Raw genomic sequence first — 23,045 nt, forward strand, 5'->3', positions numbered from 1 at the left:
AGAGCCCACCGGGGGATCCCCACGGCAGAGGGACTGCACTCATCCCAACCCACCCCTGGGACCCTCTGGGACCCCCTGGGACCCCCCTGACCCCCAGGAGACCCTCCAGAGTCCCCAGACCCCCATGAGACCCTCCCTGCCCCCCTCCCGCCCACCCACGTGGATCAACCCTGCCCTCCCCCCCTCCCCTGGGATGGTTCAGCCCCACCTGGCTCCCCCCCCGCAGGCAATGGTGCAGCCCACCCACCTGGACACTCTCCCTTGCCCCCCCTCCGGCGATGGTACAGCCGTCTCCCCCTCTCCCGCCGCAATGGTACAGCCCAGGCGCCCCCGGCGCGCAGCCTAACCTGCTAGGTGCCGCTGCGGCTTCCGATTGGTTGTCGGGCGGGAGTGGGCGGAACGGAGCGCTGCGATTGGGCGGCGCGGCGCGGGGGGCGGGCCCGCGGGCCCGGGGCGGGCAGGGTTGGGTGCGCGGGGCGGCGGCGGGTCGGGCGCTGTGAGGGGAGGCAGGAAAATGGCGCTGACGCAGGGCACGAAGCGCAAAGTCTGCTACTACTACGATGGTGAGGCGCCGAGGGAACCCGGGAGCCGCCCCGGGGCGGAGGGTGGGCGGGGGGCTGAGGGGGCGGCGGGGTCAGGGTGGGGGAGGCGGGGTGAGGGTGAGGGAGGATGGGGAGGGAATGAGGGGTCAGTGGGGTGGCTGAGGGGGCATGAGGGGTACTGGGGTCACTGGGGGGAATGGGGGTCATTGGGGTGGCTGAGGGGTCACTGAAGGGAATGAGGGGTCAGTGGGGGGAATGAGGGGTCACTGGGGTGGGGTTGAGGGGCACTGAGAGGAATGAGGGGACACTGAGGGGATTGAGGGATCACTGAGGGGACACTGAGGGGAATGGGGGATCACTGAGGGGACACTGGGGAATGGGGATAGCTGTGAGGTTGCTAACGGGGATCACTGGAGGCGGGAGCTGCTCTGAGGGGATTTAAGGGTTTGGGGATCACTGGGGAATGTGGGAGAAGGTAGTGGGGTCACTGTGTGCTGCGGGGATGGACATTGGGGTCGCTGATGGACTGATCAGGGGTTATTTACGTGGGGTTTTCAGTGGGGTGAGGGATATAGGAAGGATGGAGGAGCACGGCAGGGATGTGGGGAGGAGAATGGAAAGAGCAGGGGAAGATCAGCGGGGTTAGAATGGGATGGGGAAGTGTGGAGATCTGGGAATTGAGGAGATGAGGAAAGCTGGGAATTGGATGAATTGAAGATGTGGAGAGAGGCACGAAGCCAGGAGAGGGTTTGGATGCTGGAGGAGGATTCTGTGGAGGGACAGGACAGGCTCTGCTCAGCTCAGGGTGTCAGGAGGGAACAGAAAGGCTGTTTGCAGGGAGCTCCTGTGCCCAGAGCATCCTTCAGTGTGGGCTGTGGAGTTTGGGTTTGCTCTGGGGCTCTGTCACCATCCCTGGGGAGCAGGGAAAGAATGGGATCTTAAAACCAGTGGGGAAAATCCCAGTGCTATCCCTCTACCTTCCTGACTTGGTGCCCTGCTGATGGGCAGGCTGGTTTCTCACAGCCTCTCTGCTCACCCTCTTGTGCAATTCTCTGTTTCATCACGGTTTTTAGCCTGAAATCAAATAAAAAAAACTTCTTCTTGCTGCTTTTTCCTCTCAAAAGATGTGAGCAGCACAGGAGGTTCTTCCAAATCCTGTGCCAGGCATGTGCTGAGGGGTTTTTTTTCCTCTAAAAACATCAGGATTTTTCCTCAAAAGTGAGATTTTCAACCTGGGATAGGGGAAGGTTCCCTGGAACTTGATTATTTTTAAATACCAAAACCATTCTGGGACTCTGAAGTTCACCCCTATCCTTAGAACACAACATATCCACAGAGCAGTTCATTTTTTCTCCACTCTCCTTTTCCCAGCAGCTCTCAAACATCCACAGCCGAGGGTGAAAAGCTGCTTTTACCATGAAAATCTGTTTTTATTTCCCACTCAGGGAGGTTGGAGCATCCCAGTGTGGTGTGGAAATTCCCCAAAGGGAGCTCCTGGGTGCTTTTTGGGGTCTCTTGAATTCCCTGGAGAAGGAATGTGGGATGCAGAGGTGGGGAATGGAATTCCTTCACGGAATGCTGAGGGGATGTGGAAAGGTTTGGATGGAACTTCTCCCTGAGAAGCTCCCCGTGGAGGGATTTGAGTTAAATTCACACTCCTTAATCTGCTCTGACGTCCAGGAGCAGCTGAGCTTATCTGTGGATCCACAGGACTTGGGGTGTGCTCAGCACAGGGAACAGGAGCTCAGGGTTGGCCCAGGGCATTCCTCTGGCAGCTGGTGGTGATTTTTAAAAACCTCACGCAGTTCTGTGCTTGTGTTTTCCAGGCAGAGCCTCAGAAATCTCTGCTAGGTGCCCCAAACCTTGATTTGTGTGATAATTTTAGGGATTTGTTAATTTATTCTACTGTCAGGATGGTTACTGTTAGCATAGATTTAAAAAAAATTCAGAAAATAGGATTATTTTCAGGACAAACCCATACTGAACTGAAAATAATTCTATTTACCAAAAGAACACAACACCCCAGAGCCCCACAGACAGGTAAATCCCAACACCAAACTTCCCTGGATGTGAGATTTGCACTGCTGGCACCTCCTTTTCCTGCCTGAAAATAACTCCACGTCCACAGGAGGGAAAAACCTGCTGTGGGGAAAGCAGCAGCAGCTCCTGGTGAATGTTGAGAGTGGTGATGAAATATTAATTCTCCCCACTGAGTCACCAGCCAGACCGGATTGGATCTGCTGCTTCTCAAGTGGGGTTGGAGTTGTACAGCTCCAGGAACAACCTGGTCTGGTTTCCCAGGAAAATGAGGGTTGGGAGAGATTCCTGTTTCCTGGCAGGAGGCAGAAATCTGAAAGTGAAATTGCTGTCAATAGCAGGGAAATAAGTTCCCCTGGGAAAAGAGGTGGAATTAAAAAAAAAACCCAATTAGCAATGAGGGAGTGAAGAGTGAGTTTGGTTTGGAGAAAAATTCATGACCTGTGGGATGGACTTGCAGGAAGGTGATTTTGCTCTCCTGGTGCCATAGGATAATTCCTCTGGAGCATTTAAATGAATTTTAAAAAGGCTGAAAATGTAAAAATGCAGTGGCAGAATTCCCTGGATCCCATTTCCCCTGGGTAAACAGGAGCAAAGCAAGGCACAGGCTGGATGTTCCCGGGGCTGAGTCACTGTCTGAGCTGGGATTAACTCCTGTGGCCCTTCTGGATTCTGCTCTGAGCACTCAGTGAGACCTGGGAGAGATTCCTGGCACTCAGCTTGTGCCCAAAAAAACCTTGGAGCTTCTTCCTCTTGACTCACAGAGCCGTGGAGTGGTTTGGGTTGGAAGGGTTGATCCAGAATCAGTGATCTAATTCCAGTTCTTTTCCATGGGCAGAGAGCCTTCCACTGGTATTCCAAATTCCCTGAATTCCCAAACTTCTGTCTCACTTGAGGATGAATTTTTCCAAATCCCCAAACTTCTGTCTCACTTGAGGATGAATTTTTCCAAATCCCCAAACTTCTCTCTCACTTGGGGATAAAAAACCCCAAACCCCACAAAACCAAACCCCAAACCCCACCAAACCAAACCCCAAACCCAACAAAATTTTTCCAAATCCCCAAACTTCTGTCTCACTTGAGGACAAATTTTTCCAAATCCCCAAACTTCTGTCTCATTTGGGGATGAATTTTTCCAAATCCCCAAACTTCTGTCTCACTTGAGGATGAATTTTTCCAAATCCCCAAACTTCTGTCTCACTTGAGGACAAATTTTTCCAAATCCCCAAACTTCTGTCTCACTTGAGGACGAATTTTTCCAAATCCCCAAACTTCTGTCTCACTTGAGGATGAATTTTTCCAAATCCCCAAACTTCTGTCTCACTTGAGGATGAATTTTTCCAAATCCCCAAACTTCTGTCTCATTTGGGGATAAATTTTTCCAAATCCCCAAACTTCTGTCTCACTTGAGGACGAATTTTTCCAAACCCCTGGATATCCCTGTGCTTAGAGGATGGGAAATCCCATCCCCTGGGAATGGGAAATAAACCCCAGAGGATCTGCTGGTGATTCCCTCTCGAGGAACTGATGGTAATAAATCCCTTTTCTGCTCCCAGGTGATGTTGGGAATTACTATTATGGCCAAGGACATCCCATGAAACCCCACAGGATCCGCATGACCCACAACCTGCTCCTCAACTATGGCCTCTACAGGAAGATGGAGATCTATGTGAGTGAGTTATAAACGTCATAATTTATGTTTCAGCCTTTAATTTTGGAGCTTTTCTCTGAGAGGAAGGGAATAAACCCCAAATGGTTGTGTTGATATATTTCTGGTTTCTTCTGAGTGTTGCATTGAGGGGTTCTGTGCTTCAGAGAGGCTTTGCAGACTGGAAAATTGTTTTTTATCCTTGAAATTAAATTGATTTCCATGTCTATGTGTGTAACACATACCAACAGCACCATTCTTCCCTTTCAAATCAATTTTTTCTTACTTAACACTGCTTGTTTGATACTTTTTACACTTCCTGGTGGTAAATCTGGGCTCGAAAATGAGAATTAAGGAGGGAGATGAGTTCCAGAGCAATCTTTCTGCCTTTCAGCGTCCTCACAAGGCCAACGCCGAGGAGATGACCAAGTACCACAGCGATGATTACATCAAATTCCTGAGGTCCATCCGCCCTGACAACATGTCTGAGTACAGCAAGCAGATGCAGAGATGTGAGTGATGCTGCAGCTCAGAGCCTGGCCTCTGGGAATGCCAGCCCAGCTTGGGAAATTTGGGATAAAAATGGGGAAAAACCATGGGAAGTTGTGTTTTTTCGGATTTTGCTTCTGGTAAACGAAGCGTTTTATAAACAGGTCCCAAAGGAGTTGAGGGGATCCCTTTGACCTGGCTGGTTTTGGGGTTTTTCTTGTCCCCTAAATTCCCTTCCTGGCTTGGAGATGACAGAACTACTCCATTTCTAACCTGAATGAATTTTGTTAATTCTCATCTTCAACCAGAAGAGTTGGGGCATTTAAAACTCAACAAACTGAAAAACCCCAACTCCTCAATTCAACCCCAAATCTGCTGTAGATCAAGGATTTTTCAGGGCAGTGGCAGCTTGGAAATCAATACCTGAATATTTTATTGGTTTATTGTGAGCTGATGTTTTGTTCCAACCTCTGCAGTGCATGGAAAAGCTCTTTAATGGTACAAAACCCTGGATTTGGTGTCTGTGCCTCTCTGAACTGATATTTTTTGGCAGCAAAAGTGGGTTTTTAACAAATCCACACAAGCACTGGGGAAAGCTCAAGCTTCATTTCAACAACATTTCAGCCTTGCAAACCCCCTGTGAGCTGAAGGGGACAGATATTAAATAAAGCACCAGGTTCATGATTAATACACACTGAAAGCTTCCCCCCAGTCCATGATATTCTTTAATCCACCCAATGACATCCAGCAAAGTGCATTTTTACCCAAACTGACCTGTTTACCCCTGGAGCAGCCACAGCTCATGAGCATTCTGCTCTCTCTGCTAGGCAGTGTTTTCTGCAGTGTATTTTTTTTTTCCCTGAAGATGCCAAAATATGAAAATTAATCTTAAAACATGCAAAGGGCAGAGCTTTTCTTCCAACCAAACCTGCTGGAAAGGGAATGAAGAGTCCCTAATTCCATTTTTGGATGCCAGGCTTGGGCAGAGGAACCCAAAAGAGCCTGAAGTTTAATTGAATGGGGAACTATTTTTTAATGGTGGAATTAATTACAGTAAGAATGTATTGAGGCTAAAACTCCAGCTCTGCTGAGAACCTAAAGCTGTGTGATGTGGAGTGAAAGGGGAGAGTGCAAAGTGTCAGCCACACATTTCCATTTCAGCATTATTTGCTCACAGCATTTTGTTGTTTAACACTTCTGGCCGCTTACCCACTTCATTTTTCAAATCCAAGTAGTGCTACAACCTTTGGATTTTAATTAATAATTTTTTTACTGTTCTTTTCCAGTTAATGTCGGGGAGGACTGCCCTGTGTTTGATGGTCTTTTTGAGTTCTGTCAGCTCTCTGCTGGAGGCTCTGTTGGTAAGATCATAAATTGTGTATTTTTTTTTTCCTTTTCCTCTTTATCAGATGTGTTTTAAGCAGTTCTGCCCAGGAAATACTCCGTGAACCTATTTCTGATTATTTTAATAATTAAATCCACATTTCTCCCTGCTTTGCACACTGATTAATCCCTAATTTGGACGTGTGAATGGCTCTGTAACCTCACCAGTGACAGAGTTAAAACAAAACCACACAACAGGCTTGAATAAAAAAATCAGCCAAAAAAAAGTTGTAAAAGTCTTGCTCTGAGCAGGCACAACCTGGAAATGAAAGAACAGCATGTCTTAGCTGCTGTTTGAACAAACAGCCACCAACTCTGGACACAAAGCAGAGCAGAAGCTGCAAGATTTGAGAGCTGGAGCACAAATTCTCTCACTGTTTCCTCACACTTCGCAGCAAGGCTGGTGTGGAGCTCTTTTCTTTGAGCTTTGTGGCTTCTGCTGCCACAATGACACCTCGAGTGTGTGTTTCCTGTGCCCAGCAGCACCCCCAGCACTGCCTGCAGCAGCTCTGTGCTCTCTCTGCTCCCGGGGCTGGAGGATTCCACAGAATTTCTAATTTGTTTTGATCCTGGGAGACTTGCAGAACGTGCAGGAAGTGGATGGAAAGGGCTGGGGTGGGGAGGAGAACTTCCTTTGCCTAAATGCATTTTCACTCGGTGACCTGAATATATCTCAGATAAAAAAACTCACATTAAAATGCTGTGTTGAAGGCACTGAGAAATCCAGATTGCCTCCAGTGTGACCCCAGACTGGTTTGTGCAGATTTCCCTGCTCTGAGGCAAAAGTGGGAAGAGATGAGAATCATTTCCCATCTCCCCTCCCTTGGTTTGTGGTGACATCCAGCGTTGAGCTGGAGCTTTGTGAAGCTCCCAAAACCCCCAGGGAAGGTCTGCTGCTTCACCCTCACCCTCTACCCTGGGGCTTTCACTTTTGTTTTAACCTTTATTTTGTGCTTTTCTCCCCCAGCCAGTGCTGTGAAGCTGAACAAGCAGCAGACAGACATCGCAGTGAACTGGGCAGGAGGTCTGCACCACGCCAAAAAGTCAGAAGCTTCTGGTTTCTGCTATGTCAATGACATTGTCCTGGCCATCCTGGAGCTCCTCAAGTATGGGCAGCACCCCTGACCCCTCATCCTCAGTGCTTTCTCCCCTGTATTTTTATTTTATTGCCTTTTTTCCAGCTGTTTTCCCAGCAGAGCTGATCTTTCAGGCTGTGCTCCTCTCTCTCCCTGAGGGATTTGTCCTTCTGTGCTGCTGCTCTTTGTCCCTCCCCTCTGCCACCCACCCTGGGAGAGGCTGGGTGACAGCTTCTGGCTCGAGGCAGACCTCACTGGGGGAGGCTTGGCCAGAAAAATGCATTTTATTGGCTGAATCTGAATGAATTGAGCTGAGCCTGACCTCGAGGATGATCTGCAGCAGCAAAATCCACTTTATTTTCTGTTCCACTGCTGCTCCTTTCCCTGCAGCTCCTTCCCCTCTAAATCCTGAGGACCATCCCCAAATTCCATGCCCTCTTCCCAGTTTCCCCTGCTCTGAAGGCAATTTTTTCTGGGAATAAATGCAATATTGTGATTTTTTTTCCAGGTACCACCAGCGGGTTCTGTACATCGACATCGACATTCACCACGGGGATGGGGTGGAGGAAGCTTTTTACACCACAGACCGTGTCATGACTGTGTCCTTCCACAAATATGGGGAATATTTCCCAGGAACTGGGGACCTCAGGGTGAGAGCCATGAAAATCCCCTGGAATTTTTTCTTTTTCCTGCTCAGAAGGATTTTTTTCACCCATTTTCTGAGGGCAGAGGTGTGGGTGGGAGGTAATTTATTAACTGATAATTTATTAACTCCAAATCTTCACTCTCAGCAGCCTCCTGGTGGGGTTGTGCTGGCAGAAGTGACTCTGAAGGTGACATTCTGCTCCCCCTTGGTGACACAAGCTGGGTGACAGAAATTCTGAGTGGATTTTTGGTGGCATTTCCTCCAGTGACTCAGCTCTGTGTAATCAGTAAAGTGTCACCCTGTGACTTCTGACCTCGCCAGAACTCCTGTTCTCAGGGGTGAAAGGATCTTTATTTATTTTTCTGTGATTTTGAGGGGAACTGTGGGTTTTGATCTAAATATTTCATTTGGGAGTTGAATTTTTTCAGCCTGCCCAGAGCCTGGTGCAGCTACACGAAAACAAAATAACTATTTTTAACAAAATACTTGAGTATGAGAGTGATAAAAAAAAGTTAAAAACACATATTATTTAAAGCAGAATATTTTATTTTCATTTTCAACTAGAATTCAGTGCCTGAATAGATTCAGTGACTGGAGCTCCTCAACTATGGGCAGCACCACTCATTCCTCTTCCTCAATGCTTTCTCCCCAGTATTTTTATTTTATTACCTTTTTTTTTCCCAGCTCTTCTCCCAGCAGAACTGATCTTTCAGGCTGGCCATTAAAAGAAATGTTAAAATATATGAAGGAAATGTTAAAAGAAATGTTAAAATATATAGAAATGTTAAAATATATTTAAATAGAATATTTTCTAGTCTGGCCAGCCCTGACCGCTACCATGCATCTCTGCAGTGAACACCTCTGGCTTAATATTTAGATGACACTGCTAGAATCTGAGCTTTCCTGCCCAAACTGGAGCAGAACTGGAGTGTCTGATGGGTTTCTGGTGTCCTTGTCACCCCACAGGACATCGGGGCAGGCAAAGGGAAATACTATGCTGTCAACTACCCGCTGCGGGACGGAATCGACGACGAGTCCTACGAAGCCATCTTCAAACCTGTGAGTGAATCCTCCTGTGCTGAGTCATCTCTGTGGGTCCCACTTTGTCCCTGGGGCCGTTCTTGGGGTCCCACTTTGTCCCTGGGGCTGTTCTTGGGGTCCCACTTTGTCCCTGGGGCTGTTCTTGGGGTCCCACTTTGTCCCTGGGGCTGTTCTTGGGGTCCCACTTTGTCCCTGGGGCCATTCTTGGGGTCCCACTTTGTCCCTGGGGCCATTCTTGGGGTCCCACTTTGTCCCTGGGGCCATTCTTGGGGACTTTGTATGGATTTTCAGTGCTGAGATTCATTCTGTTCTCCCAAACAATCGCAGCCTGTCTGGGAGCTGAACACAGCTCTGTTCCCTGCCAGGGCAGCTGTGACAGCACCCTGGTGGCTGTCCCTGTGGGCAGTGAGTGTCCTGTGGGCAGGAGGGTGACAAGGCCTGTGTTGTTTAGGTGATCTCCAAGGTGATGGAGACGTTCCAGCCCAGCGCCGTGGTGCTGCAGTGTGGCTCTGATTCACTGTCTGGGGACAGGCTGGGCTGCTTCAACCTCACCATCAAAGGTATGAGCTCACCTTGAGGGATTTCAGCTTCTCTGTTTTTCATATATCTTTAATTTTATATAATGTGTAACTCTGGACTCCATAGAAAGTGCTAAAACTTCTGTTCACAGCATTTTAGACAAAACAGTTCCTCTAAGTTGGGAATCCAAGGATACTGTGCTGCCTCAGAGCCCCAAAATATGTAAACAGCAGTGAATTGAGGGGAGCAAACTTGGGGTAATTAACATCCTCAGCTGAAGGTGTAATTGGAGGATTAAATCTTGATATGTTAATGGACAGAACTTATAAAATATTAAGAACTCATGACTCGCTGTCCATTTTGGGTGTAGCCTCTCTAGTAGGCTCTGTCTGCCCTGCATGCACCTTAAATAAATGCACCTTTAATAAATCCAACTGCTTTTTATTCTCCTAACTTTGTCCAGCCTCTGTTTCAGATAAACCCTATTCAGGCATCAAACTGACCTAACAGCACAACATTCCATGGGAAAATTGGGAACTTCATCCCACAAATACCACCTTTTCCCCCTCTGCTTTTGCTGCAGGCCACGCCAAGTGTGTGGAGTTTGTGAAGAGCTTTAACCTGCCCATGCTGATGCTGGGAGGAGGAGGTTACACCATCAGGAACGTCGCTCGCTGCTGGACCTACGAGACTGCTGTGGCTCTGGACACCGAAATTCCCAACGGTGATTCCCTCCTGGAGCAGCACTGAGGGCTGCTGGTAGCCCACTGACAGCTGGAAAAACGGTGCTGTGGGGTTTTCTGGCTGCCCTGCTGTGCCACCCTGCTGATCATTTCCCTTTTTTTTCCCCCACAGAACTTCCCTACAACGACTACTTCGAGTACTTTGGGCCAGACTTCAAGCTCCACATCAGCCCCTCCAACATGACCAACCAGAACACCAACGAGTACCTGGAGAAAATCAAGTGAGTGGTGGGGAAATAACCCTTCCAGGGGGGGCTGGTGGCCCTGGGTGGCACTTGGTGACAAAATGTCCTTCCCTGGCTGGCTGCAGGCAGCGCCTCTTCGAGAACCTGCGCATGCTGCCCCATGCTCCTGGCGTGCAGATGCAGCCAATTCCTGAGGATGCTGTGCAGGAGGACAGCGGGGATGAGGAGGAGGATGATCCTGAGAAACGCATTTCCAGTAGGTGGTGGGAGTTGTGGTGGGAATTGGGCTGGGAAGAGCCCAAAGCTGAGCAGAATCCTTGAATTCCTACTGAAGAGATGAGGGTGTGATGGGAGTTGTGGTGGGAATTGGGCTGGGATCCATGAGTTCTTACTGGAGAGAAGAGGATGTGCTGGGAATTGTCCTGGGAAGAGCCCAGAGCTGAGCAGAATCCTTGAATTCCTACTGAAGAGATGAGGATGTGATGGGAATTGTGGTGGGAATTGTGATGGGAATTGTGATGGGGAGAGCCCAAAGCTGAGCAGAATCCATAAATTCTTACTGAAGATATGAGGATGTGCTGGAAAGAACCCAAAGCTGAGCAGGATCCTTGAATTCTTACTGAAGATACGAGGATGTGGTGGGAATTGTGATGGGAAGAGCCCAAAGCTGAGCAGGATCCTTGAATTGTTACTGAAGAGATTAGGATGTGATGGGAATTGTGCTGGGAAAAACCCAGAGCTGAGCAGATCCGTGAGTTCTCACTGCAGCCAGGAGGATGCAGGGTCTAACTCCAGTTCTGACTCCAGGATTTACCCCCCAATCCTGGACTCTCCCTTTGAACCCATCCCCACCTCCCTGGTTGATTCTGTAGGACAAAGCACTGCAGCATCCCTCTCACCATGACATTCCCATAAAGGGCAAAACTTGGGTTTTCATGTGAGAATTCTGGGACAGAATCCTTGGCAGGTGTGATCCCAGCAGTGAAAAACAGCTTTTCCCTCCAGATTGGCTTTTGGGATCTGGCAGACAGATTTTGCAGGTTCTAAACCTCCTCCTGCCCTCCAGTCTAGCCTAACCCAAGTTGTCCACAGGATCTTGGATCTCTTGGAGAGGCTGAATTCAAACAAAAAGCAGCTTTTTGTCGTGGTTTAATCCTGATTGAGGTGGGCTCTGCTCAGAGAATTAACTCTGCAGCCCTCCTGGTTTGTCAGTTTGCTCAGCCAAACCCCTCTGAATTCTCCCTCCCCAGTCAGGAATTCCAACAAGAGGATATCCTGTGATGAGGAATTCTCTGACTCCGAGGATGAGGGGGAAGGAGGGCGAAAAAACGTCGCCAACTTCAAGAAAGCCAAACGTGTGAAAGCAGAGGAGGAGAAGGAGGAGGAGGAGAAGAAAGGTGAGCAGCAGAGCTCACCTGAAATTCTGGAGATTTCCAGAATTTCCTCCTGGAATTTTAACCTGGAATTCCTTCCCCACCTGCACTGCTCTGGCTTTATTTATTTTATTAAAAAAAATAAATTATTTTTATCTTTTCTCCCCAGATGAGAAGGAAGAGGAGAAAGCAAAAGAGGAAAAAGCAGCAGCAGCAACACCAGCAGCACCACCAGCAGCAGCAGAACAACCCAAAGGGTGAGTTTAGCTCCTGCCTGGTGCCCAGGGAGGGTTTGGGAAGGGCTGATGTGACATTTTGGGTGACAATTTGGGTGGCACTTAGGCTGGCTTTGTCCCAGCTTCCTCGTGGGAAAAAAATTCCAGGTGTTAAGAGCACTGAGAAATAAAAAAACTGCTTTTCCCCTCAGCAATACATTAAATTTTAACTAAAAACCAACCAGACAAGCAACACTTTTAAGGTTTCTTTTTAACTCCAAGCCCAGATTGCTGATTTAACCCAAATCCTCCAATTTTTTTGCCTCCCCAGGGTGAAGGAAGAGACAAAATCCACCTGAGTGGCTCCATCACTGCCGTAGGTTTAGCTCCTCTAAATCCTCCTCCTCCACAGGATTTCTATTTTATATATGTTTTCTGTATATATTTCTATATAATTGTATAAAATGACTGGAGAACTGTAAATTATTCCTAGCTGGGGAGGATTCTGCCAGACCTGCACTGCCCAGATTTGGGGAGTTTTCACTCTTTTGCCTTCCACTGCCCTCCTTGGTGTGTCTAAAAACAAACAAAAAAAAATCATTTCTTCCCTTTTCTCTCTCCTCTAAAATAACCTTGGAAAAAAAATAATTTAAGTAGAAGTAGTCTGCATTTCAGGTTAGGTGGAAAAATGGCCATTGATGCTTTTTTTTTTTAAATTTTTTCTTCTATTTTTTTTTTTTTTTTTTTGGTGGTTTTTGAATGGGAAAATTCCCAAACCAAGCCTGTGGGGAGATCATGACTTTGTGATCTTCGGTTGGATTCCACCATGGCAAAAAGAAAAAAAAAAACAGGAAAAAAACAAAACAAAAAAATCAAAACCTGCAAGCTGGTGCCACTTCTCAGGGTCAGATTGTGCAGTTCTTCACTGGAGTTGGTTCCTCCCTGCAGCAAACTTGGGCAAAGAGGTGAAAAAAGTGATTTTTTTTTTAATTTTAAAACAATCTGAATTTTTTTTAAAGCAACCTGATTTTTTTCTTTAAAAGCAACCTGCAACCTGATTTTTTCTGAAAAGCAACCTGATTTTCTTTTTTTGAAAAGCAACCTAAATTTCTTTTTTAAAGCAACTTGAAATTTTTTCTTTTTTTTTCCTAAAAGCAACCTGTAATTTTTAAATTTTTTTTTTCTAAACCAACCTGGAAAACAGTTGTTTTTCTCTAGAAAAGCAACCTGAAAAGTGCTTTTTTTATTTAATTTTTTTTCAGTGAATCAGCCCCAAGAGCCCAGATCTGAAAAAAATAAAAAATCAAAATTCAAACCACCCTTAGAGGTTGATTTGGTTTTCCAAGATCTCGTGGATCCAGGGAGTGTGGCAGCATTTTGTGCACCTGGAGGAGGAGAAGGGATCAGATTTTTGAGCTTTTTCTGTTCCTGTGCCACTCTGGATTTGATTTTTTGGGATGTCCCTTTGGATTTGATTTTTGGGATTTTTTTCCCCTTTGGATTTAATTTTTTGGGATTTTCCTGTCCCTCTGGATTTGATATTTTGGGTTTTCTTCCCCTTTGGATTTAATTTTTTGGGATTTTTCTTCCCCTCTGGATTTGATTTTTTGGGATTTTCCTGTCCTTTTGGATTTGATTTTTTGGGATTTTTCTTCCTCTCTGGATTTGATCTTTTGGGGATTTTTCTTCCCCTTTGCATTTAATTTTTTGGGATTTTTCTTCCCCTTTGGATTTCATTTTTGGGATTTTCCTGTCCCTCTGGATTTGATTTTTGGGATTTTCTTCCCCTCTGGATTTAATTTTTTGGGTTTTTCTTCCCCTTTGGATTTGATTTTTTGGAATTTTCTGTCCCTCTGGATTTAATTTTTGGGATTTGCCTTCCCCTCTGGATTTGATTTTTGGGATTTTCCATCCCCTTTGGATTTAATTTTTTGGAATTTTCCTGTCCCTTTGCATTTGATTTTTTGGGATTCCCCACCCTCACCTCCAGCCTGAGCTGAACCCACTACACAAATCCCTCAAATCCACCAATCTTAGGCAATTCACATCCCTAAAACCCAATTTTTTCCTTATTTCAAGCCAAATTCCCAACATTTCCCGACGGAATTTCCAGCAAATCCCAACCTTGCCCTGCTGCTGCCTCGCTGAGGGAACACCAGGTGGGGCTCTGAGCGATTTCAAATCTCCTCCCAGAGCTCTTTTGTGACCAACTCTGCCCTTCCTCTCCTCTCCTTTTGTACAGCTGAGCTTCTCTTGGTGCAAAAAAACCCCAAAAAATAAAATTTAGGGGAGAAAAAATCCCATTTTTTCCCCATTTTCCACACAATTCCCAACCTGCTGCTCTCCTTTCTCAGGGAGGGAAAAAATTCCCTCTGGAATTCCTGAGGGAGAATTGAGGTTTCCAACTCCACCAAATGCTGCTAAACTTCACACAGGTGATTTTTCCAAAATGGGTTTATTTTTTTAAAAAATCCTTTTTTTTTTTTGGTTGTTTTTCCCTCCCCTTTTCCCCTTCTTTCCCCACACCCCACTGTGGGGTTTTTTTTTAGTCTCTTTGGGGTCAGAGTGAGGTGTTTGTAAGTGAAATAAAAGAGAAATCAATGTCATTTTTTGTGTCTGGGGAGGGAGGGAGGGAGGGAGGGGAGAAAAAAAAAAATCTATTGTGGTTTTTTAAAGATGCGTTTATTTTGAATTTTGGAGAACCTTTGTAATAAAAACTGCTCCGTTTCTATGGTTGGTGTGCAGCCTGGCCTGGTTTTTCCTCCATCCCAGCAGAAAAAAATTAAGATTTGAGAAGAAAAATAAGCCATTAATTCCCTTATTTTTTTCAGGAATTGAGCTCTGATTTGGTTTAATTCCATCCATGAAAACATTTTATTTATTTACTCACCCCACACTTAAAAAAACTGCTTTAATCCCTTTTTTAAGTGGTTATTTCCTTTGTCAATTATTTGAGTTTCTTATTTTTTTTATGAAATTCTCCTCCTGAATTTTCTCCGTCTGAAAAATGGAACTCAAAACCCAAAACCCGATGGGATTTGGGGTTTTTTTCTGCTCACACTTTCTCTCTGGGGTGATTTTATTCCCAAATTTTGGCTCTTTTCTCATCCCTGATCCCAACAGTGGGTTTGTGGAGCAATTTGGGATTGATTGCCCAAAAATCATCTGGGAAAAGAATAATAAAATTACAGGAAGGGATGGACTTAATTCATCTTTTGGCTGAAGAACCCAAGACAAAAATCCTTTAATTTAACAAGGAGCAGGTTTGTCACACACCTGAAATGACCACAAAACCCAAATTTGCTGGTTTTGGAGCCAAAAAACCCCAAATTTGCTGTTTTTTGGAGCCCAAAAAACCCTAAATTTGCTGGTTTTGGAGCCAAAAAAGCCCAAATTGCTGGTTTGGAGCCAAAAAAACCCCAAATTTCCTGGTTTTGAGCCAAAAAAAACCCAAATTTCCTGGTTTTGGAGCCAAAAAAACCCCAATTTGCTGGTTTTGGAGCCAAAAAACCCCCAAATTTGCTGTTTTTTGGAGCCAAAAAACCCCCAAATTTCCTGGTTTTGAGCCAAAAAACCCCAAATTTGCTGGTTTTGGAGCCCAAAAAACCCTAAATTTGCTGGTTTTTGGAGCCAAAAAACCCCAAATTTGCTGGTTTTGGAGCCAAAAAACCCCAAATTTGCTGGTTTTGGAGCCAAAAAACCCCAAATTTGCTGGTTTTTGAGCCAAAAAAACCTAAATTTGCTGGTTTTGGAACCAAAAAAACCCCAAATTTACTGTTTTTTGGAGCCAAAAACCCCAGCTTTGTGTGGTAAGCAGCTCCAAATTCCCTTCCACCATTAAATCCTCCCCTCCTGGAACAAAACCCCTCGGATTTGAATGGAATCCCCATTGAATTCCCATTGAATTCCCATTAAATTCCCTTTTTCTGCCTCCGCAGCTTCCCCATTCCCAAGGACTCCTAAAATGGCTGCCACGCCGCAGCTCCCAAATCCCACTTTTCCATCCAAATGAGCTCCAAAAATCCCATTTCTCCTCTCCCCCTGCTCCCAGGGATGAACCCCTTTGGGAAGCAGATCCCATTTTTGGGGTTTCCTGGCAGAAAAAAATCAGAATTTTGGGGACATTCCCACCTACCTCGAGGCTCCTTGCCCTGTTGGGCAAACAATGCTTTTATTTTTTTATTTTTTTTTTTTAATTCGCTCTTCTCCATCTTCTCGCTGGGATGGGAACGGGGAGCTGAGATTTTTGGGAATTTTGGGGGAGAAAACCCGCGAAATGGAGGGAAATTCCTGGGGGAAAAGGTGACAGGAGCAGGGATAGAGCCACCATTGTGCTCCTTGTCCCTTTGTTCGCGAAATCTCCACTCCCAGCAGAGCCTTTTGTGCTCCTTTCTTTCAGAGAGGAGCTAATCCTGTTCTTTGGGGGAAAAAAAAAACCGATTTAAATCCAAAATCCACCCAGTTTCCCACCGGGAATTTCCACTCGGGAATTCCGCCTCATCCCTAAGAAAACCCCGCGGGTTTTTCCACCCCAAAAATGGGGGGAAAACCCCAAGATGGATTGGCAGAAAAGCAGAATTTCGGGGTGGGAAAGTCCTTTGTGGTCGCAGCTCTGCATCTGCCGCGAGTCAATTAGCGGCGAGAGGTGATTAAAGGCAGCAGCTGGTGGGTTAAATTAGCAACTGCCATCTTCTGCCATCGCTGGGGACAAGAAGGACTCAGCTCTGCCATAAAGGGATCCTTCCTTTTTTTTTAAATTTATCCTTTTATTTATTCCATTCGAATGTTACAAGAAAAAAAAAAAAAAAAAGCCCGTACAGCTTTTGGTTGGTTGGGTTTGTTATTTTTTCTCTTTTTTTTTTCTTTTTTTCTCTTTTTTTTTTTTTTTTACAAGTTAGAAAATTGCAACTCGAGCAATCGGTTTTTTTTTTTTTTATTTTTATTTTTTTTTTTTTTGGCCATTAAAAAAATTATTTACAGAGGGAAAAAATGAAAAAAAAAAACCCCAAAATAAGGTTGGTTTCACATTATACAGCTGGCAGGGTTCCCCTCTCTCCACCCCACACCCTAAAAAGTTACCCCTTAGAAGCAGAATTTAAACACAGCGGACTTACAAGCTTTATGGTTTTTAAGCCAATAGAAGACATTATTAAAAAAAAAAAAAAAGACTAACCAGATTAGCTTTTAAACCATCGATTTCTAGAAAAAAAAAGCACGAAAACACTCGAAACGGAAAAAAACAAAAGTCAGAAACCAGGAATGTAAACTGAGAAATAAAGGAAAAAAAAGAAAAAAATAGGAAAATAATAATAAAAAAAAATTAAAATCCGTTGAACAGTCAGTGGGGCTTGGAAAGCTGCTGGGAGGAGAGAGGACAGTCTGGAGAAATCCGGATTCTTACAAACTGTAAAACTCCAGTGGCGTCCGGGAGACAAATCTTCCTCCCCAGTTCTTTTTTTTTCCCTTTTTTTTTTTTTTACAGCAATTCAGGTCAAACTACTCCAAGTGGCGGCGGCGGCGATGTTGGGAATCCAAACCAGCTTTTCTACCAGGAACGGGGAGAAAGAAATACCTGGAGGGAGGGAAGGAGGGAGGGAAGGAGGGAAGGCAGGAGGGAGGGAGTGCGGGGCGTGGTGTCAGTCCTAGGGGGAGCGGGGCCGTGTGGGAAGTCCGTGGCGTTCCGGGATGGACGGGGAGGGACGGAGATCCCCCGAGAGGGACGGAGATCCCCCGGGAGGGACGGAGATCCCCCGGGAGGGACGGAGATCCCCCGGGAGGGACGGAGATCCCCGCTGAGGACGATACCCGAGCGCTTTCTACTCCTCCTTCTCCTCCGCGCTCGCCGTGCTCTCCGCGCCTTTCGAGGGCTCCTCGGGCTTGCCTGTCTCTCCGTGGTTTTCCCCCGCTTGCTGCTGCTGCTGCTGTTTTTCCTCCTCCGGGCTCGCCCCGCTCTCTCCCCCATCCTTCGGCTCTCCATCCCCGCCGGGGCTTCCCTGCTGCTCGCCCGGCGGCTCCTCGGGGGGCGCGGAGGGCTGCAGCCCCTCGGGCGGCTTCTCCTCGCCGCTCCTGCCCTGCTCCTCCGTGGGAGAGGAGGCTGCCGAGTCCCCGGCGTCCTTCTTGCTCTTGCGGAAGGAGATGCCGCTCAGCTTGAAGGATTTCTTGAAGGAGAACTTCTTCTTCTTCTTGCCGTTGTCCTTGGGGGCGGCGGCGCCCTCGGCTTTGGGGTCGCCGCCGTCGGAGGTGGCCGGGGCTGGCTCGATGGTGTCGCCGCCGCCCGCTTCGCCCTCGCTCTCCTCCTTGGCGGCTTCCGCCGAGCCGTTCCCGTTCTGGGGGGTGACCTCGACCCCCGCCTTGGGCGTCATGTCGCCGTTGTAGATCACATGGCCGTTCTCCTGCCGGGGGGACACCGCGTTAGGAACGGCCGGGACCCCCCGAGCCCCCTCCCCAGAACCCCCGAGTGTATAAAACCGGGAGAACCGGGGGGCAGCGGGCACGGGGGGGTCGGGATGGGAGAGAGGAGACGAGGGGAACCGCGACGGGGAGAACGGGGAGCTCCAGCCGGTGGAAACGGGGAGCAGCGGGCACGGGGCGGGGGGAATGCAGCGCACCGGGGGGTGCTCGGGTGAAAAAAGGGGCGCAGCGGGCTGGCTGAGGGTCTCCCGGGGGTCTCCGCTCGGTGTGGGGGGGCCCAGCTTGCTGCCACCGGGCGGCGCCCGCGCTCCACTGCCGGTACCGGGGCGCGGCGGCGGACGGGACCCGCCCGGTGCCGGGGGGAGCCCGGGGCGCGGCGCGGGCTGTGCCGCATCCCCCGCTCCCCGCCGGGCCGCACGGTCCCCCCGGGGCTACCAACATCCCCGAGGCTCCATCGCCGCGCCCTCCCCGCCCAGCCTTTGTCCGCGGCGCCGCCCGCCCCGCCGGGGCGCACGGTACCCGCCCGGTGCCCGCCCGGTGCTCTGCCGGTACCCACCTGCCCGTTGGCCTTGGCGGTGTCGGGGTCGCTGCCCGCCGCCTTGGAGCCCTGGCTGCCCATGGTTGCCACTCGGCGAGCTGGCGGCCCCGCCGCGGCGGCTGCGCTGGGCGGGAGTGGGGCGAGCCCCCCGCCGGCCGCTGATAAGGCGCGGGGCGGGGGCGGGACGGTGGCGAGCCCGCCCCGGGGGCGGGGGGACCGCGCTGGAGCCACCGCCCCGCCGGGCACCGGGGGCTTCTGGAGCCCGCCGAGCCCCCTCCCCGCCCCGGAGCCCCGGAAGGTTGGGGAAAGGGGACAACATTTTCACCCGGGTGGGGTCTCGTGGCTGCTCCATCGCTCCTGGGTGCTGCTCGCCCCGTCCCTGACAGCTTTGGGGTGCTTCTGCTGCAGCCCTGCCACCCCTGGGTGCTGCTCGCCCCATCCCTGACCCCCTTGGGGTGCCTCTGCCCCAGCCCCGTCACCCCCGGGTGACCTGGATTTGGGGACACGTGGATTTGTGGTGCCTGTGCCCCCAGCCCTGTCACCCCCTGCAGGGTCCCGTGGTGCCACTTAGGCCTTTCCTGTCACCCCCAGGACTGTCCTGGAGCGGGGGTGGCCTCAGTCCTGTCACCTCAGGGTCCTGCCCATCTCAGGATCCTGCTCACCTCAGGATCCTCCTCATCCCAGGGTGTCTCATCCCGGGGTTTTGCTCATTCCAAGCTCCTGCTCATCCCAGTCCCTGTGGGGTCCCTCTGTGGGGACAGGGACAGGTCCTGCTGTGGGGACAGGGACAGGTCCCCCGTGGGTCACACCCCTGCTCCCAGCCTGGCTCCCTGCCCTGGCACACGCACAGGGAGTTTTTTCCCCTCCGGCTGTTCCTCCTCTCTGATTTCCCGGAACAGCAGAGCTGAGGAGAAAGGAAAATGGGACTAAACTGATGGATTTCTCCAGCTGGCCAAGGTCCCTGCAGCATTCCTGCTCTGCCAGGGGGATTCTCCCACAGCAGCTCCTGGCACAGCTGGATTTCCCTCCCAAAATCCACATTCTTTGTCCCAAACCACCCTCACTCCCCGGGGGCTGCAGCAGGACCTCCAAGTGCCACATCCCCGAGTTCTCCATGCATCCTGAGCCACCCCTGTCCCCAACACCCAGCTGTGCCACCAGCAGCACCCAAGGCCAGATTGCAGGGGGAAAACAATGTCCCGCAGTGTGCGCTGAGCCAACAAGGTCATGTTTTGTCTCCAGCCTCCCTCCCTCCCCCCGGGCACGGCAGCTCACCCCCGCCGGAGCGAAATCGCTGTTAATTAAACCAGGCGGCATCTTGCTGATTGACTTTTGGGTGCGAGTTGATAAAGAGCCCTTGGATGGCTGCCGGCTCGGCCGCCAGGGCCGGAGCGTCCCGAGCAGCCGGAGGAGCTGGGTGGGATGTTCCCGGCTGGAAAACAGGGATGGTGTTGGGGTTGGGAAGACCAGCAGTAGGAGAAAATGTGGAATTAGTGGACACACGCTGTTCCAAATGCCGGCTCCAGGCTGGGGAGCTCTTCCCGGTGTTCCAGCAGCCTTGGGAGATATCCATGCCAGTTCCACTCTTCTCCTCCTCCCACCTGCTGGGAGTGATTTGCAGCCTTTCTGCTGAAGGTCGTTTCGGCCTGGCTCTGCTCTGCAGGAGTGCTTTTGTGCTGCTGTGCCATCCCATGGATCCCATGGATCCCATCCATCCCATCCCATGGATCCCATCCCACAGATCCCATCCCATAGATCCCATCCCACAGATCCCATGGATTCCATCCCATCCCATAGATCCCATGGATCCCATTGATCCCATCCCACAGATCCCATGATCCCATCCCATAGATTCCATCCCATCCCATCCCATGGACCCCATGGATCCCATCCCATCCCATCCCATCCCATCCCATCCCATCCCATTATCCCATCCCATTAACCCATCCAATCCCCACAGCTGCTCGTGGGGAGGAGTTTCCTTGGATTTGAGGGCATTTATGGGATTGGGGTCACCCCACGGGGAGCTCAGGTCTTTCCCATATTTCTCCAGAGGTGACAAAGGATTTCATCCCACACCTGTCCCCTCAGGCAGTGCAGGACCAGCTGTGATGTGTAAAGGACAAACTGGGCAAACTGGGCAGGACAGGAGGGTCACTGGGGGGGTGACAGTGAGGGGGTGACAATGACAGCCCCCCCTCCACGCCAGGCATTTTTCCAGCTGTTTCCATCCCCAAGGAATCCCCAGCCTCTCCCCATCCCAGCTTTTCCTCCAAACCCTCTCCGCAGCGCTGCGTAAGGACTGTGGATATAAATAGCTCTGCTCCCCGTGGATTCCCCAGAGTTCCTCCTCTCCACGGCAGATGTCTGTCCTTCCCTGCCCCTTCCCCGGACAGACCCACTGCCTGGGGCTGGTGTTGGATCCCCAGTGCTCTGTGGGGTGACAGTGACACCCCCAGCCACATCCCCATCCAGGTTTCCCAGCCTGTTTTCCCCCTGGGAAGAGGTTGGGGACACGTGGTGACACCAGAAAGAGGTAAAAACCACAACCTGGAGAATTCCAGCAAAACCCAAATGCCATCCCAACATTCCCAGTGCAAACCAGTGACCCCATGAAGGATCCCATTCCTGTGCCACCACCTCCTGTTTTCCCCCTGGGAAGAGGCTGGGGACACGTGGTGACACCAGAAAGAGGTAAAAACTAGAATCTGGAGAATTCCAGCAAAACCCAAACGCCATCCCAACCCTCCCAGTGCAAACCAGTGAGTTCCAGTGATCCCATCCCTTTCCCCATTCCTTTTCCACCACCTCCTGTTTTCCTCCACCTCCTGTTCTCCCCCTGGGAAGAGGTTGGGGACACGTGGTGACACCAGAAAGTGGCAAAAACCAGATCCTGGAGAATTCCAGCGAAACCCAAACACCATCCCAACCCTCCCAGTGCAAACCAGTGACCCCACGAGTGCTCCCATCCCTGATCCCATCCCTTTTCCCATCCCTTTTCCACCTCCTCCACCCCAGGAGGAAATCCTGGAGCTCCTCCAGCTCCCCCAGGCTCTCCAGGAGCCTCGGAAGGGGCAGGAACTTGTGGGATTCCCCCAGACGGACAGCTTGTGGTGTTTCTGCTCCTCCAGCAGATGGACAGGCAGACAAATCTCTGCCCGCCGGGCCGGGGGGATCTCAGATCCTCGCCGAGGTTGTTTTCCACTCCTCAGACCTACTTAAACTGCGGCTGATTATTAATTTATGGGGTGGTGAGCGCTGCCAGGCTGCAGGGAAGAGCTGGGAACTCACAGCCAGAGCCGCGGGGCTGGAGAGGGGACAGGAGGGGACTGTCCCCAAGCCCTGCTCCTGCCCGGCCACCCGCGGCACTCCCTAATGAGGAATTAAGGCAATTATTTATTCATGGACCCGGATCGGCTGCTCTGGGGTTTGATCCCGAGCGGAGGGAGCCCAGCCGGGGTGACTGGGAGTGAAACCAGCGGGATTTAAATATTGATTTAGAAATGGCGAAGGAATTAGCTAATTAGATCTCTCCGGGGAGAGAATTCCGGCAGGGAGAGGGTGGGGTTGGGCTGGAGGGATGGGCATGGCTTGGATGGGGACAGGTGAAAATGGGAGATGTTTTGGGGTCTTGGGCTGTCCCTTTGGGGTCTGGAGCTGTCCTTTTAGGGTCTGGGGCTACCCTTTGGGGTCTGGGGCTGTCCTTTTGGGGTCTGGGGCTGTCCCTTCCCTGCTGTCCATTCTGGACACGATTTTCACCTCAGGATGCTCGGAATGCTCATCCCGTGAGGATCCAGGGTGAAGGAAAATCCTCCACCCTGGGAATTCCTGATGGGATCAACGTCTGGAGGGAAAAGCAGGAATCTCCACATTTCACCTGAGCCAAACCTGAGCCAGATCTTCCATGGGAACCCGGGAAAAACCTCCAGGATCTCCTGGGAAAAACCTCCAGAATCTCCTGGGAAAAACCTCCAGAATCTCCCAGGAAAAACCTCCAGGATCTCCTGGGAAAAACCTCCAAGATCTCCCAGAAAAATCCTCCAGGATCTCCTGGGAAAAACCTCCAGGATCTCCCGGGAAAAACCTCCAGAATCTCCTGGGAAAAACCTCCAGAATCTCCCTGGAAAAGCCTCCAGAATCTCCCGGGAAAAACCTCCAGAATCTCCTGGGAAAAACCTCCAGAATCTCCTGGGAAAAAC

At 49.8% G+C, this 23,045-nt stretch overlaps 2 protein-coding genes and 1 long non-coding RNA gene across 3 annotated transcripts; 1 reads left to right on the top strand and 2 right to left on the bottom strand.

Annotated features, from left to right (window-relative positions):
- Positions 1 to 224: 224 nt before the first annotated feature.
- On the top strand, positions 225 to 12,775 carry HDAC1 (histone deacetylase 1). The gene is made up of 14 exons (XM_085081541.1): positions 225 to 563; positions 4,136 to 4,248; positions 4,622 to 4,739; positions 6,003 to 6,077; positions 7,067 to 7,205; positions 7,684 to 7,825; positions 8,788 to 8,880; positions 9,314 to 9,422; positions 9,965 to 10,105; positions 10,237 to 10,345; positions 10,435 to 10,565; positions 11,560 to 11,706; positions 11,852 to 11,939; positions 12,229 to 12,775. The coding sequence occupies exons 1-14, from the start codon at positions 515 to 517 to the stop codon at positions 12,254 to 12,256; spliced, it is 1,482 nt and encodes a 493-aa protein (XP_084937667.1). The 5' UTR covers positions 225 to 514; the 3' UTR covers positions 12,257 to 12,775.
- A 656-nt stretch (positions 12,776 to 13,431) lies between these two features.
- LOC146427782 (uncharacterized) lies at positions 13,432 to 14,375 on the bottom strand. The gene is made up of 2 exons (XR_014856333.1): positions 13,876 to 14,375; positions 13,432 to 13,684 (listed from the first exon to the last, which is right to left on the bottom strand). It is a non-coding gene; the product is annotated as an uncharacterized LOC146427782 (long non-coding RNA).
- A 2,971-nt stretch (positions 14,376 to 17,346) lies between these two features.
- MARCKSL1 (MARCKS like 1) lies at positions 17,347 to 19,017 on the bottom strand. Its single transcript, XM_085081542.1, has 2 exons — positions 18,865 to 19,017; positions 17,347 to 18,289 (listed from the first exon to the last, which is right to left on the bottom strand). The coding sequence occupies exons 1-2, from the start codon at positions 18,925 to 18,927 to the stop codon at positions 17,714 to 17,716; spliced, it is 639 nt and encodes a 212-aa protein (XP_084937668.1). The 5' UTR covers positions 18,928 to 19,017; the 3' UTR covers positions 17,347 to 17,713.
- Between the last annotated feature and the right edge of the window lie 4,028 nt (positions 19,018 to 23,045).

Source organism: Lichenostomus cassidix, chromosome 23 (assembly GCF_008360975.1).
Source record: "Lichenostomus cassidix isolate B80296 chromosome 23, HeHo_3.0, whole genome shotgun sequence".
NCBI lineage: Eukaryota > Metazoa > Chordata > Aves > Passeriformes > Meliphagidae > Lichenostomus > Lichenostomus cassidix.

Bases quoted from the DNA above. Each gene is read 5' to 3' on its own strand.
- HDAC1 (XM_085081541.1), top strand. From the start codon at position 515: ATGGCGCTGACGCAGGGCACGAAGCGCAAAGTCTGCTACTACTACGAT. The intron at 7,826-8,787 runs GTGAGAGCCATG...GTCACCCCACAG, and splicing joins CAGGAACTGGGGACCTCAGG to GACATCGGGGCAGGCAAAGG. The intron at 10,106-10,236 runs GTGATTCCCTCC...TTTCCCCCACAG, and splicing joins GGACACCGAAATTCCCAACG to AACTTCCCTACAACGACTAC.
- MARCKSL1 (XM_085081542.1), bottom strand. From the start codon at position 18,927: ATGGGCAGCCAGGGCTCCAAGGCGGCGGGCAGCGACCCCGACACCGCC. The intron at 18,290-18,864 runs GTGGGTACCGGC...TCCCCCCGGCAG, and splicing joins CCGCCAAGGCCAACGGGCAG to GAGAACGGCCATGTGATCTA.